Genomic DNA, 15,745 nt, shown 5'->3' on the forward strand with positions numbered 1-15,745 from the left:
GATTTTGACAGAGGCAGGATTTGATCCTAGCTTTGTTTTATTCCAAAACTAGACTGAAGTCCAGCTAAGCTCCATCTTAAGCAGGAAGACTTTCTCTCTATTAGTCTGGTTTCAAATTCTGTCTTAGTCTCATGCTAACCGTGGGATCTTAGGCTCTTGAAACTTTCTTTACTTACCTACAAAGTGGGCATAATAACTAAAACCTCTAAAGATTTTAAAGATTAGATACAAGCTGGGTATAGTGCCTGGCAGTCAGTAGGTGCTCAATAACGTTTCCATCTCCTCTGCTTCCTGGGCTGCAATCCCAGATTTCCAACCAGCTCATTGTGGTCTGGGGCAAATCCCTGGATTTCTCTGACTGGGCTGGATGATCTCTCAGGACCTCTTTCCACCATGCCGTGAGGCCCAAGTCTCCACAGAGCCTGCAAAATAATATATTCTGACTCATCATGCAGTGTCTTTGTGCCCACCCTCCCCCATTCTGGGTGGATTAAAAACACCTTTAAGGAGGATCATGTCGGCTTCTTCTCTGCTCCCAAGTGCCTAGACTGTACTGAGCATACATACCTGTATCCATCCCTCCCTCCCTCCCTCCCTCCCTTTCTCCATTTAGGAAAACCAGCACTTCAGGCCAGGCCCCTGGAGGGAGGGAGGTGCTCCTGCTAGGCTGAGTAAGTGATCAGGGCATGGCCCTGCCTTTGAGGAGCTCACCCCTAGAGAAGGGCTCAGTTCATTCTTAGAAGTCATTCTTGATTGGTTCAAGTTCTTAAAAATTTAAAGCTTTATAATGCTCGAAAGCATTCTTAAAATCTCATTTACAAGTTAATTTGGGGATGGTCTCTCTCAGGTCCTCTGTCAGCCTGAATTAAACTATATGGATCCTTCAGACCTTTTCCTAGCTTGTTGGACTTTCAGTGAAATGGTGCGGACCCTCAGGGAGACTAGCAATGGCGCGGGCCCCTCTTCCCAACATGGATGAGGAAGTCGAGGCCCAGGGAACACACAACATTGGTCGCAGCCAGGACTAAGCCCAAGCGTGGATGAGCAGAGTTCCTCTAGATGGGCAGGAGGCGGGACCCTGAAGCTGGGTGGAAAGGCTGCAGGGAGCTCTCAGGGCCCCCAGTGCTACTGTTCATGGGGCCTCATCGCCCTTCAGAGCCTCTTTAGAAAAGAGCTGGAGAGCTCATTCCTCAAAGTGCATAGCCTTGAGGACTTGAGATAAATGCACCCACCCTTAAATTAAGAAAAACTAAACAAACTCCCTCTCCATCCCCACACCTCTGTCTCACCAACTATGAATATCACTTAGCTCTCAGCTGGTCAGCAACTCTTGAAAAATGAATTCCCAGGAGGACGCAAGGCTCTGATTTAGGACTTGAATACATCCCCTTTGTTTGTATTATTTTCCACCCAAGCATCAAATAACATAAGTGAAAGAGTAGTTCTGGTTTTAAAGGAAAATTACATGTTTTGACTCTAAATTAATCTTTTCTTTCTTTCATCTTTGTGGATAATTATAATATGTCAGTTTCCACTCAGGTGCTGGTGGGAGCCTGTTGGGTACCAGGCTGCCCTTCGGAGAGGGTCCCTGGGGAGGGCCAGCAATGTGCGCCCAAGAACACAGGTTCAGGGACCTGTTGTTGATGTCCAAAGCTGAGACCCCACACTTATCTAGACCACAGTGACATAGCCATAGGGCTAAAGTTCAAAAGGTCCCATCAAGGTAGATGAAAATTAGGATAAATGAATAGGCGAGGTGAGCCTCTGTGAGGAAATAGAGCGTGAGCATGGAAGGTGGGCTGGTCTCTGAGTGTGAAGTGGGCTCAGGCTCATCCATGGGCTGGGAGGGCAGGCTCCATGGTGGGGCTGTGATGTGTTTGGTGGAGGATGGGAATGATCATCTGCTCAACACGCTGGAGCCCACCATGTGCCAAGCCATGCACCGGGCGCTGGGGGACATAGAGAGCCCCTGCCCATCGGGAGCCCAGAACACAGAGGAGAAAGGCATGAATACATGCAAAGACAAGAAACAATGTATGCAAGTGCTCGGCTACAGACCAGATTGTACTCGCTCTCAAAAACCTTCCATGGCTGCCTATTACCTTCAAGGTAACGTTCCAGCTCCTTTTCTTGATATTCAGAGTTCTGGCCTACATCTTGAACGTCATTTCCCAGCACACCCCTTTGCCTGTGAGCACACTCTCCACCCCATCTGCTTTCTACAGTTTTACACCTTATGCAGCAGACTGAACAAGTATATTTTCATGCCTCTATGTCTTTGTTCATTCTTTTTTTCTCTTCCTGGAATGTTCTCCCATTTTGTCTCTAGATGGGGAATTCCTACATGATTTTCAAAGCCCAGTCTAAACATCACACCTCTCTGCTTCACTGTCTCTGTTCTCCGCCTGAGATAGAGCTGCTTCCTCTCTGCTGGATTCCTAACTGCATTTTGCACACACCTGTGGTACTGTATGTCCCATACAGTATTGTCAAGGCCTCTTTGCACATCCAGCCTCTCCACTAGACCGGTCACTCCTTAAGAAGCTCTCTTGGGTCTCTCCTGGATCTTTAGTGCACAGTGCCTAGCAGGGAGTAAATCCCGAATAAGCCCCGAATGTATGAATTATAGAGTGATAGAACTGAAGGAGTCCCTAAGAATTCTTGACTTCAACCCCTTCATGTTTTCAAACAGAAAAGCAAGACACAACCAGAAATTCCCCTCCCACACCACCTGACCAGCATTTGGCAGCCAGCAGGAGTATCCCAAGAAGGCTTCAGGGAGGAAGTGGCATTTGAGCTTGATTTTAAAAAAACATGTAGAACTTAGCTGGATGAAACAGAAAAAGGACAGAGGGTATTTCATGTTGGGGGTAAGGTGTAAGGCAGGAAGCGGAGCCTGAAATGGCAGTCTGAGGCAATAACAAGACCAGGATGTTTAGAGCAATGGAGACAGTAAAGACAAGAACGAAAGTTCATTTCTATCCATCAATCACTCCTCAAGCACCTACTCCATGCCAGGCGTGAATTTCGCTCAGGAATTACAGAGAAAAATCAAATGTGTTAAATTCACATTCTCATGAGAAAAACAAATAGACAAAGAACTACCTAGAAATGGTTTGCTGAGGGCAAGGTACAAAGTACTGTGGAGGTCTTGAGAAGGGAGAAGCTTATTTTCTGGGAAGTCTGCTTCTCAAGTGAGCCTGGAGAGGTGGAGGAAGGCATCGTAGGAAGAGGAACAGAGCCCAGATGTAAGGGATATTTGTCTTCTGGTGCATTCTCTCTCTTTGCCCCCATCTTTAGTTACAGAGGCTCTTTGCCAATGTGTCTACACATTCACATGCCCCCTGTCCACTGTATACCTTCTGCCACACCCCCCATCTACCTGGGGCTGCCCCCACCTGCGCTTGTACCTGAGATTGCCTTTCTAGGGGAAGTATGCCTTCCTTTACCCCCATGAAAACATAGCCATCTGATTTCCCATGCTCCCTTTGGGTGTTAAGAACCACACCCCTCAGTGACATATGAATGGCACCCTTTGCAAAGCTCATCCCCAACCCCCATTTATGAGGGCCAATGAGGCAGGAAGGACACGGGCTCTTGTGTGCTCTAGGGTGTCTTTGGGTACCAAGGTCTAGATGTATCTCACCCATGCCAGACAGCCTTGCTGTGTTAGCCAGGTCCCTCAGCAAGGCTGGCATTTCAGGCAGGGAGGCCTCCTGGTGGGGGAGATATGTTAAGGCAATGTGTCCTTTTTATGTGCCGCCACCTGTTACATCTTCACCTCATTCATGACTCATCAACAATGAAGGAAAATGGGTACTCCAAGGTCAGAGCATGATGGGTTACAGGAAGTTGTTTCTTTAGTCCTAATTCAAAAAGCCCAAGAGAGCTTCTGTATTTATGGTGTTTGCCACTTTCTATCATGCTTTGTAATTCTTTATTATTTTGTGTAGTCATTGTGTGCAACTGTGTCCCCTGATAAATTGTAAGCAGCCTGTAAGCATCAATGTCTGACTCATCTTTATCATGTCCAGGGACCATGGGACCACTAAACATCTAGCACCATGCCTTTGTAAGTCACAGCAGACAAGGGAGGACATTAAGGGCATTTACTTATATTATTTCATTTAACCTCACAACACCTCTGCAAGATTAGAATGTTTTATTCCCATTTTACAAATAAGGCCCAGAAAAGTTAAATAACTTTCCCAAGATCACACCCTTCATCATAGCCAATCTGGAAATTCAGGTGAGTTCTTTCTGGGTCTAAAACCTACTCTTCCCACTGCAAATGAATCTTGGTCCAACACATGAATGAATGGTACAACGTAATAAATGAACAAGGCCCTTTATGAGGGAAAAATGCAAAAAATGGACAAAACTTGGTCCCTGTCCACAAGGAGCTCATAGTGTAGTGTGTGAGCCGGACAGACAGAGGACAATTATTGAAGAATAGCGTTAGGGTGTGGCATTGGGTGCTAGGTGCTATGACTCAGAGACGAGCCAGACATACTTCCACCTTCCAAGGTCACCCAAGCTCGTGGCAGAGACAGACCCCTGTGAAATGCCATATTTAGGCTATTCTGAGGAACGTAATGGCAAGTCTGGAGCCTGTGATGGTTATAGAAGAGGATGGGGTCCCAAGCTCATCCAGGATATGGATCTTCTGTGTGTCCATCCCCATCCCATTATGAACTGGAGAGGATGGGTTAGAATCAAGGTGGAAATGTGCAAGAGTTGGAGCTGTAGTCAGTCAGGTTTTTTCCAGAAGCAGAATGATACAGAGTATCCATCCATCCAACTACCAGTCATTCATTGAGCCATGATGCCTGCTTTGGACCAGGCTCTGGCCTGGGCTCCTGAGACACAGAGAAGAGGAAGACGAGGCCACTGCTCCTGGACTGTTGCAGTCCAGTGGGGGAGATACACAGGCACAGAAATGATTTCAATCTGCTGTATATATGTGCTGTCTTTCTTTTCTCTTTCTGTTATCCCCCCTTTGCAGGAAGGAAAAGCCCCCATCTTACAAGCACCCACTCCTGCGGGGCCCAGCCAGCAACCACCCCAACGGCAAAGGGGACAAGAAGAGCTCTGTGAACCACAAAGACCCTTCAAACTCTTTTTAAGGACATGGAGTCCAGGGAGGTCTTGTGGAGACAGGAGCATGCATTTTCTGCTGGGGCATGAAATTAATCACCCTTCTCTAGTTTCCAAGATCAAGGGTGCAGGATAATGAGTAAGCTAGTGAAAGGGAAGGAAAAAAGGAGAAACCTCACCATCAATTTTCCCTTTTACCAATGGAAAATCAATTGTGGGACTTCAGCTTAAGGCTCAGGAACAAAATAGGAGGCTCAAACCAAGCAAGTACCGATGCCATTTCCCACAGCACAGAGGTCCTCACAGGAAGAGGACAAGCTACATGTCCCTTTCAAGAGGTTTGACACATCTCAGGTCAGTGTTTTTGGAGTCCCATTACCTTTCAACATTGTATAGCTACCATAGGCAGTTGCCTTCTAGACTAGGTGATGGTCGTTCACAGTTCTAGAAATGCACCGTCCATACTTGCTGATCCAAAACAACATCAATGACACCTGCAACCCAAAGACAAATGTGCTGCTGGGAACAATAGGACAGAATTTTTGAAATCACAGTGGTCGGAGGCACACTGTCACTGTGTCTCTGAGCTGCATGCATTCCCCCAATGACCTGGGTAGTTGAATTGAAGCTTTAGCTCCAAAGACAAAAGGTATTGGTCACTCATTCCAAGAGGTCCATCGTGGTTCAGATCTCCAGATCCTGGCACCAGGGACCAAACCCTGAAGAGGTGGGTATGGATGCTCTGCAGTGGGGGAAGGCTGACTGCAGGTGAGGAAGATGCGGAAGACAGGAGAATGCCACCCCCCCACCCTCCCCACTCCCGCCCGCTGCCAAGCAGAGGGCTGATAAAATAAAACCACAGCAGTAGCAGTTCCCAAGGGGTGGGGGGAGCTAAATATTGTACATTTTTCTAAAGAGTAAAGTGCCTTTGTATGATGAATAGGTCCAGAGGAGTCTGCTCCCTTCCTGTCCGTGAAGCAGGCAGGCTGAGTCACCATGACAGCCTGCTAATTAAAATGACCTCCCGGAAATGAGGATTCGGAGATGGGGAGAGGAAGGGAGGCTCAGGGGAGATAGGGCCGTTAGCACAAAGCTCCAGTTAAGCCTTCTTTTGCGTTGGGATGGGGAATTTTTGAAGTTTGCTGCAAAAATCGAGAGCAAAGCTCATTCTCCCTTTGCTTATTGGTTTTCAGAAATAATAACAAAGAGCCATATGTTAGTTGGCTACAAATGTTGTGTTGTATATACAGCTTCTCCTCTGGATTCTTGTTGCCCAGAGGAACACAAATAAAGTGGTTTATGCATCTCTTCTGTTCCTCTGAACATTCTTGGCACCCTTCCATTTAGGTCTTCCACTCCCACAGGAACGAACCAGCCAACCCAAATTTGGTGTGACTCACACGTTGCTGTCAGGGACTCTGTCATCAGGGATAAGGAAGAACAGTCAAGACCTGAATTTCCAGCAGTTCCTGTGTCAGAGTCCTGGGGAGCTGAGCTGAATGTAACCAGCTCAACATGAGCCAAGAGCCTGGCAAGCCTTTCAGAAATGATAGCATCTCTTGAGGCAGCAGGGAGAGAGGCAGACTGCATAAGTCAGGCACAGCGACAGTCCAGGTCTAGCTTCCCTGGTCAGACCATTTCCATAATGTTGGAAAAATTTAGGCCCCACTATAAAAACTGCATTCATTAACTGGATCACAGGCCTCACAAGTCCTAGGTATGCTAGCAGATTAAAACCAAGGACTGGAACCCAGGCACCTCTGGCTTCTTACTCTGCATTCAGACCCTGGTTCCGTCTTTTAATATCTGTGTGATCTTGGACAAGTTATTCAACCTGTCTGAATTTCAGTTTCCTCCTATAAGACAGTGATAGTGATACCTACCTCATTGCAGTTGTGATGTGGGTCTGGGAAACGTCAGCAAGGGTGAGCAGTAAAAGTGAGCTGTGTTCTTTGGGATGTCATCAACATGGTGAGGCGTCTGCAAATCATTTACCATTGGAAAGGGAGGAGGGGATGTGCTGTTTATCCCTGAGATGAAAGATGAGAGGGAGTGGGGGTAGGAAAGTGAGATCACAATCTCTAAAAAAGTGGAGAGACCATCTTGGACATTCTTCTTGTCCCAAAGAAGCAAACCTGTGTTCTGTGTGGCCAAAGGTAAGAACCAAATCCAGGGGTGTAGTTTCAAGAAGATGGATTGCAGCTCAAAAAATGGGGAAACTTTCTAGTGAATAGAGTTGCCAGCCATTGGATGGGCTTCCTGGGGAGACAGTGAGCTCCCCATCTCTAGATGTATGCAAACATTCAGAATGAACATCTGTCACAGAGGAAATGGGAGAGGTTCCTTCTCTAGGGGGATGCTGAATGCTCTGTGGCATCCTCTCCTGGTCAATAACTCTGGAAAGGAATGGCTTGAGGCAGGTGGTTACATGTCTGATGTCAGAGAATGGAGTTTACAGTATAAAAAGTATCATTTAATGCTAAACAAATGACATTAAATGTCTCTGAATTACAGCATATGGACCCTGCTAACATTTAGAATTCCTTAAGAGGGAAAAATGCATAGCTATAAGGCAGACTGTAGGATGTGTTTGCAGTAGGACCACCTGCTTCTTTCCATTGGCAGAGCAGAGAGGAAGGGGCTACCCAAGAGACCAGGGGTTGCCAGTGGACCTCCCTGGGACGTTGGCGTGCTCAGCAACTCCCCAGCTTTCTTAGACCCGGTTCTACCTGTGGTCTCCAGTTAGAGAGGAAGGATTTCAGCAAGGAGATGGAAGACAGCCGCAATCTGGCAGGTCAATCAGCCAGAAGCTACTAGGCCACCCAGCCCCAGGAGGGGGCGCTCCAGACTCTTTTCTTGCCTACCCATCTTCATGTCTGCCTCTACCACAAGTAGGTAGAGGAGGCTACCAAGCCAGTGTTCCAAGGAAAGTGAAATAACTCTGCCAAAAGGAAGAGTGGAGAGGGGAGAGACATGCTGGGCTTTCACTTGGCTCTCACACCTATCTCCATAAACAGTGCCACTTTTCTCTCCATGAGTCCAGACACTCAGAGACAAGACTAAGGGTCTAGTTACCCTCAAAAGCTATGGTAGACAAGCCAGTAGCCACCCAGATTCTTTGTGCAGCAGCCCATAGGAAAGGGGTGCCTCAGTGGCTCAGTCAGTTGAGCATCTGATTCTTGATTTTGGCTCAGGTCATGATCTCAGGATTGTGAGATTGAGCCCCACATCAGGTTCTGCACTGGATATGGCGCCTGCTTAAGATTCTCTCTCTCCCTCTCCCTCCGCAACCCTCCAACACACACACACACACACACACACACACACACACAAACACAGAGAGAGAGAGAGAGAGAGAGAGGAAAAAAGGAAGCCCACAGCAGAGGCCGAGTCACCTCCCTCTGATGACAATGCCTGCAGCAGCAGGGGACCTTTAGCTGGATACCTGAGACCTACCTAAGAGGATCCTGACTCATTTTCCTAAGTAGTAAGGGCAGCACCAACCATGAAGTCTGGAGTGATTAACATTTGTTGGGCCTTAATTCATTCATCTGCCAAGTATTCAGTGGGTATTTGCTGTGTCCCAGGCATCATGCTAGACACCTTTGCATCCACTGCCTTATCTGATACTCCCAACAGTCCCTCTAGGTATCATTTTCTATTTTTCCCAGGTGACAAAATTGAGAGTCCTAAAAGTAAAATCCTTTGTTTGCATTCATCTGGCTAATGAGAATCTGGATTCAAACCCAGTTCCCTTTCCACCACTGTACACTGGACACTCTTCATTGGTTTCTAGGGAAAATCAGGTAAAAAAAGAACAGGTATAAGCAGAATAAGAAGTGACCAATGGCATCACTTAGACATGGTGTGGAATGGGGATAGAGGCAGGGAGCAGGAAAGCTTCCAGGTTGGATGTGTGAGCAAGGACTTCAGGACTTTTTCAAACCAGTAGCTGAAACCCTGTCTTCTTCCATCTCTTGCTCCCACACACCTGTCTGGGTTCCCGCTGGGCACTCCAACAGGATAGGGTTTGAGCAAGTAGTCCATTTATCACTCGACATGCAGAGGCTTCTATATCTCCCAGGGCTCCTGGAAGCTCAGCAAGGTAGTCATTGCAGGACCCATCCTGGCACCCTCTGGGTTACAGACCCCATGCAGATAATCTAGTTCAGGTGCTGTTATCACTCTCTCATTCTGGAGTGTGTGAGCTGAGACCACAGTGTCCCCTGATTGTTGTTCAGAAGTCTTCCTCTGAGTCTTGCCTCCTGAGCATTTGAAGGACTCCAGCTCAACCAGAAGGGCACCAGGGCAGACAGAATAGAGGAGACAATCTAACGTAATAAGAACAGCCTGGGCTTAAAAACTCAGACAAACTATAATGTGTATCCCAGCTCTTCTATCAACTCACTGTATGGCTTTGGGAAAAAAAATTAACCTCTTTAAGCCTTGGAATTCTCATCTGTAAAATGGGAATGAAAACCTACCTTCCATAGTTATTGTGAGGTTTAATAGAATAAAATCTATGTACAACAGAGTGCCCATAGTTAATACCATATTGTGCAACCAGATGTTTGTTAAGATGGTAGATTTCATTTTAAGTTCTTATAGTGCAACAACAAAAACAAACAACAACAACAACAACAAAAGACAGCACCAACAAAGCATTTGGAGGTGATGGAGATGTCTATTACCTTGATTGTGGGTCATTTCGCAGGTGTTTGCATAGGTACAAACTCATCAAATCATATACGTTAAATATGTGCAGTTTTTGTATATCAATTAAACCTCAATGAAAGCTGTCTAAAAACTATATCTACTGTATATATCTACAAAATACATGGCAGAGAGTGGAACTCTTTCCTCAAATCACCCCCGCCCCTGTTCACTTCTCACGTGCTCATTAGGGTTGAAAATCCCTTTTCTTGGAGCCAACGTTCTCTTTAGGCTCAGATGAAGTACAGACAGAAGTATAATGTCTTCCTGAGTAGAGGACAGGGGTGAGAGAAATGTCCAGAAAGGTGACAGTCACACCAAGAGATCAATGTCAGGGCCAGGGACCTAGGTCTCATTCACCTCTGCGGCTTTAGCATGAACACAGATTGTTCAGCCAAGCCTGTGTTCGCTGAGTGTGGAATGAACAGGTGTTGGGGGTGGGGAGATGGGAGAGACCTGACCCCGTGCCGGAGAGGAAAGAGGCTTTGTAAGTTGGGGTTCTGAACAGGGGAGAAGACAGTATTGAACCCAACAGTCTCCCAGCCTGAATTGAGGCAGAATTGACAAGACTAAAAAGAGAAGGGGTATGGGTTCTGGGAGATGTCTTGTTTTATTAAAATAACAAAGGAGTTTTTGCAGGATTTCTAAGAGGGTCTTTCCACGTTGCCTTCTCGGGGATGGACTCTGAAGTTCTATGTGCTGTGCTGGCTGCAACAGGACCTCCCAAGCTCTCTCCCCTGTGTCTTCCCACTCTCACCAGACTCTGGCACGTGCTGGACAGGGCTTACCTCCCCATCTGGCAGATGAAGAAACTGAGACCGGTGCCGTCAAGTCTCTTGCCTGTAGTCCACAGCTGGGAAATAACTGGGACCGGGGATAGGCACAAACTCACCTCTGACACACCCCACTACGCTTTGGGGTGTGTCAGAGGTGGGTTTGGTTCAACCCCAAACCTCAGGGCTAAGCCCATCTAGTTCAGAAAGTCATTCTTGTGACACCTCTTAGAGCTCCTTGATGCTCACAATTTGCTTGTCCCCAAAGACCTGGGATCTATTTTTGGCTGACCTTAGGTCAATCTTAAATCCCAATCCGCTTCTCTCCCTGGCATCAGCTGTCTGGGTTAATATCTTCTTTTTCCACCTAGTTGCCTGGGCTGGAAGCCTCGTCATTGTGTTAACTCCCTTCTTTTCCTCACCCCACACAGCCAGCCAGTCCCCCAGGCCCATTGCTTCTGCCACCGCAATGTGTATGCCCACAAGTAGTAATGGGGTGACTTTGGTGCCCCTAGACTCAGGATTTGATCTCAGCTCCACCACTGGCATTTTGGTCTTGTGAATCATTTGTAAAGCAGTTTACTTTCCTCGTTGTTAAAATGAAGACATGCTACTTCTGGCGGGACTGTTGTGCCTCTCCCTTCCTCTCCCATTCCCATGCACTCCCGCTATCATGTCCTACCTGGATTGCTGTAACATCCCCTCCATCCCCTCCCTGTCTCCAGAGGCTGGCCTGTTCACCATTGGCTCTCTCCCCAGGGGTGCTTACAAGATCTCTATAAAACACGACCCCACCTTTAGGGCACCTTTTCAGATCAAATGTCTGGGGTGAGCCTGGATGTCATCCCACTTTTGTATCTTTCATACCGCCCTCCTTATCAGTTGCTGCATCCTGATGGTTCTGCCCACTCAGCATCTCTCAGATCCATCCACCATCTCTACTCCCCTTAACTAAAGAAAATTCTTCTCGTCTTTCAGGACTTAGCTGGGCTAGCCCAGCTCCATGGCATGCCCCCCTACCCCAGTCTCATGAGTTGTAATTAACTGCTTCCTTTTCTTGTGTCCCCCAGCACATATGTTTCTATTCATCAGTTCCTCCGCTGCCGTGAGAGTCATCTCCCGAGTAGGGATTGGGCTTGACTGGTCTCCGTACCTCCCGTGACACCTACCGCACCTCTCGGAATGTCCGAGGTGCTCAGCAAGTGTGGCAGAACACAAGAAAGAATGACTCAAATCCAGAACTCCATCCTGAGCTTATCCTAAGAGCTGGGTCCTGATTCCAGGCTCCCCTTCCCAAAGCCCTGAGCTCTCAGAGATGTTCCACCGCTCAGGCTTCTCCCCTGGCTCCCCTTCCCGGCAGAACGGACTTCCAACTCAGCACGAAGGGCGGCGTGGTCAACTCGGCCTGGGACTTGGAGTCCCCGCTAGTCTCCGAGACCCCATTCTCTGTGGGGAGGTGGAGGAGATGGATTTACTTCATCTCTAGTCCCCTCTTGAAGGCCATTCTTTTTGGGAGCTCAAGGAATGAGGCCGTTTTTCTTCTAACAAGGAGGAGCCTGGACATCGCCGGACTCCAGGGCTGCCCTTCTTGCCATGTTCTCTCCCTCTACCTTTTTGTGGGCTGTCCTCAGACTGACAAGACCATACACATTTCATTATATAAAATGTGGGTTTATAAAAAGCCTCCAGGAGCATCCTGCTCTGTTTGCGTGCCTGTTATGGCCTCGTTTCGCCTCATGTGTCTGATGAGCCTGGCCCTAGCACCATCCGCAGCCAGAGGTCCCTGCCCACTCTCGGAGCTGCAGTCTCTGCCTTCACAGGGGAGCCCGAGCAACCCTCGGGTTGGGAGCAGCAGGAGAGAGGTTTTGCCGGGAGGGCAGGCTGGGCTGGTCCAGAGGAGGCCTAGCGCCTCTGTTAACACACCCCGACCCTATTCCTGCACCTAAAAGTAGATACTGCTCACCGGCTACATGGAGTTTTCCCATTGAATATCCCAAAGGTTTCCTCTGCCCCCACCCCAACCCACTCCCCGCCCCGAGGATTCAAAGTGGAAAGTCAGAAGGATTTGAAGACAAGTCTGCTGGAAACTGCTCCCAGCTCTGATCCCGCCAGGCTCTGCGAAGTTGCATAAATCTCTTGCCCTGTCTTCAGTTATCCCAGAGCTTCACCCGCTTTCCATTGCATACTCCTCAATATGGGGGCCTAATCCTTAACCAACCTGCTCTTAAGTGTTGGGAGGATCCAGAGAGGATGAACGGGAATGGTCAGTATTCTGGAAAAATACTTGCCAGTATTTTCTCTCCTTCTTCTGGGAAGGGGAGAACTGTCATAAAGGTTACTACTTGGTCCATGCCTTGCCTTTGACCGGGATTGTCCTGTCATTCATTCATCCAACAAACTTGATTAAACATCTTACGTTTGCCAGTCACTTCCCATTCCTCTCCGCAGCCCTGATTCCTACCTATCCTTCAAGACCTCTCCTCCAGGAAGCCTTCCCTTATCTTCCAATCCACCTAGACAACTCTCCCTCTGAGCTTCTACAGAATGATTGTTTAAAATCTCATTTGGCACTTAGCAATAGCTTCATATTTCACTTTTTTGTGTGCAGGAGCTCTGTCTTCCCAGCTCAACTTGGCATTGTTCTTGGAGTCTTACTCATTGCTCAGGTCCCGGGGCCCCACATGAGGCCAGGCAGAGAGTAACCCCTCACTGACAGTTTCCAGTATTGCTGCTGCTGCTGAGAATGATGAGGATGCCTGCTCCGAGCAGAACATTTCTATAAGGGTGCCCTCCCCCCTTTCCTCCCTCCAGAAGTTCATAAATAAGGGCCACCCGTGACACCTCCCGGGAAAGTGGAGCAAACCTAGCTTACAGGCCCATAGAGGAAACTATCGAACTTTAACGCTAAGAGCATCCATGGGAAAGAGGAAAAGAAAGGAGAGAAATGGGGAGAGAGACTGGGAGAGGTGAAAGAGAGAAGTTGATTATGTTGGATTTGAGTGTGTGTGTGTAGTATATTTGCACTGTTTCGTAGTTGTGAATGTGTGTGTATGTGCGCACGTGCACGCTTTACTGAGTGTAAGTGACATATCATTGCAGATTCTTAGCACGTTTTTATATCAACTCCTACTCAGAGGTCCTGGGTTAAGTTTCTGTTTGAAATTCTATCTAATCTCTCAGTATTTCATTCATATTAATGGGTTGCCCATTTCTGCCCATCCTCCCTGGGACTGTGCCCAGCAGGATGTCAAGGCTACCTCTCCTTCCCAGTCCCAGTGAAGGCTGATGCAGATCCCAGCCAGGCCAGTCCCTGGGATGGAAAGTTTGCCAAGAGCCCCTTTCCTGACTCCTGCGGTGGGTGAACTCATGTTTAGGTCTCTTTCCTGTATCTCAGCCTTGGGGTTCCTGTTTTTTTCTCTCTCTCCTTCTTCAGTCCAGCCTCGAGGAAAGGTAAACACAGCAAACAACCCTGGCATGGTGTGGTGTGTTGTGGTGTTATGAAGGGTGAGAATCCCATAGGCCCCCCCACCCCAGCACCTCTCCAGATTGCTCCCAGATTGCTGGATGCCGTGGCTCTGGAACGCTCATTTCTGTTCAATTTTGGAGAGCCTGCTCTAAACTGAACTGAGTACTGGGCAGTGGTCAGAATGGAGGGTGCACCCTTGTGAAATAAATACTTGATGGCTCTGGCCCGTAGAGCAGCTCCAGGGGGCTGGAGGCTTTGACTTTGTGGAGATGGAACACACAGGATGGGGACTTGCCCACGTTAAGCCTTGGTCATTACGCATGCCTGCATTCGTTCTTTAGTAAGTTTAACATTTATTCATTCATTCTTTTGTCCATTCATTCATTCACCCTTAGGCAGTCCAAGTGATTTGTTAGAAAGAGTGTTAGCCCAGAAGCCTGGATTCAAGCCCGAGTCACCTGCTATCATCTTTCCCCTCCCAGCCTCATTCTGACCTGCAGACTGGAATTAAAGAATGATTGCTGTCCCTGATTCATCGGATTACTTTCGGGAACTTCAGGGGAAATGGCTGTAGTGGGGAATAGGCATGAACAGCCTCTGTGTGCACCCATTCTACAAACACACTATACAGGAGGGGAAGAGGGCAAGGGACAGGGACTTCAAAATGTTCCATCTGATAGAGACAGAACTGGAAGGAAAAACATCTAATCCCAGCCTACTAACACTGACACGACTTTAGAAAAGTCACTTTCTATCTTTAAGCCTCAGTTTGCCCATCTATAAAATGAGCCTATTGAAGTAGGTGTTCACTGAGGAGTTTTGCCATTTGGGGGTTCTGGGAACTCCCCCTCTAGTCCCATTGTCTACCCTGAAAGATGGTCTCATAGTGACCTTGAGAAGCATGTCAGGTTGCTAGACCCTAATGCTATAGACAGAATGTCTATCTAGTATTTTTTTCATACTTGGTTCAGTGGCATGGTGGTGATGCCAGCCCCCCAAAGATTCTCTCTGTCCTCAGACCTGATGCCGAACCAGACCCCTCTGGAGAGATGAGTACAGCGGGTGACACGGCGAATCTCGTATACAGAAGGTGCAGTGCTGCGGACCTAATTAACATCACCGTGTAATAGACACATCATGGAGCATGCTTGAGCTGCCAGACAGGATAAATAAAACAATGCTTTATCTTAGTTCTTGGTTAACAGTGAGTAACTAATAGACTTGTGCATTATTTACTACGCTTCACTGCACAGACCTGCTGTGGCTGCCCTAGACCCCATGAGAAGGCACGCCCTGATTTCAGGGGTGTGCTTTATAGATTGTTTTGCTAAGCAGCTAGAGAACTGGGACCCTGACTGGGTGCTGTAATAGACTTGTGTAGAGAGGTGGGCACAAGAGTGTAGACTGTGGTATCTGACAGATCCACTTGAGATCAGCTGCGCCACCCTGTAACCTTGAGCCCCTCTGTCGACTTTGGTTTCTTCACTTATAGGATTAATGAATGCCTGGATCACAGGAGGTTTATGAAGAATAAACGGCATGATGTGAACAAAGCCCCTGGCAAATGGAAGTGTCCCTTCAAGGGTAGCTATTATTGTTAGCCACATTCATGTTACTCTTACACTCAGTCTTCGCAAGGTAGTCAATCAAGCGACCGTCCTGGCACCCATGCTTGGAGGCTATGATCCCTCATTAT

General features: G+C 47.8%; 1 protein-coding gene across 3 annotated transcripts in view; it reads left to right on the top strand.

Annotated features, from left to right (window-relative positions):
* The window catches only part of AGBL4 (ATP/GTP binding protein like 4), a 1,476,328-nt gene extending 1,461,127 nt beyond the window's left edge, over positions 1-15,201 (top strand). For 2 of the 3 annotated variants that reach the window (XM_032846636.1, XM_032846638.1), the window contains exon 13: positions 5,006-5,884. In XM_032846636.1, the coding sequence (XP_032702527.1) occupies positions 5,006-5,126 (121 nt within the window). In that variant the 3' untranslated portion in view covers positions 5,127-5,884. Of the gene's footprint in view, positions 1-5,005; positions 5,885-15,067 lie in introns of those variants that run through there. The other variant, XM_032846637.1, reaches the window with a different exon arrangement.
* Positions 15,202-15,745: the final 544 nt, after the last annotated feature.

The sequence above is a fragment of the Lontra canadensis genome, unplaced genomic scaffold, assembly GCF_010015895.1.
Source record: "Lontra canadensis isolate GAN:19392208 unplaced genomic scaffold, GSC_riverotter_1.0 scaffold179, whole genome shotgun sequence".
Taxonomy (NCBI): domain Eukaryota; kingdom Metazoa; phylum Chordata; class Mammalia; order Carnivora; family Mustelidae; genus Lontra; species Lontra canadensis.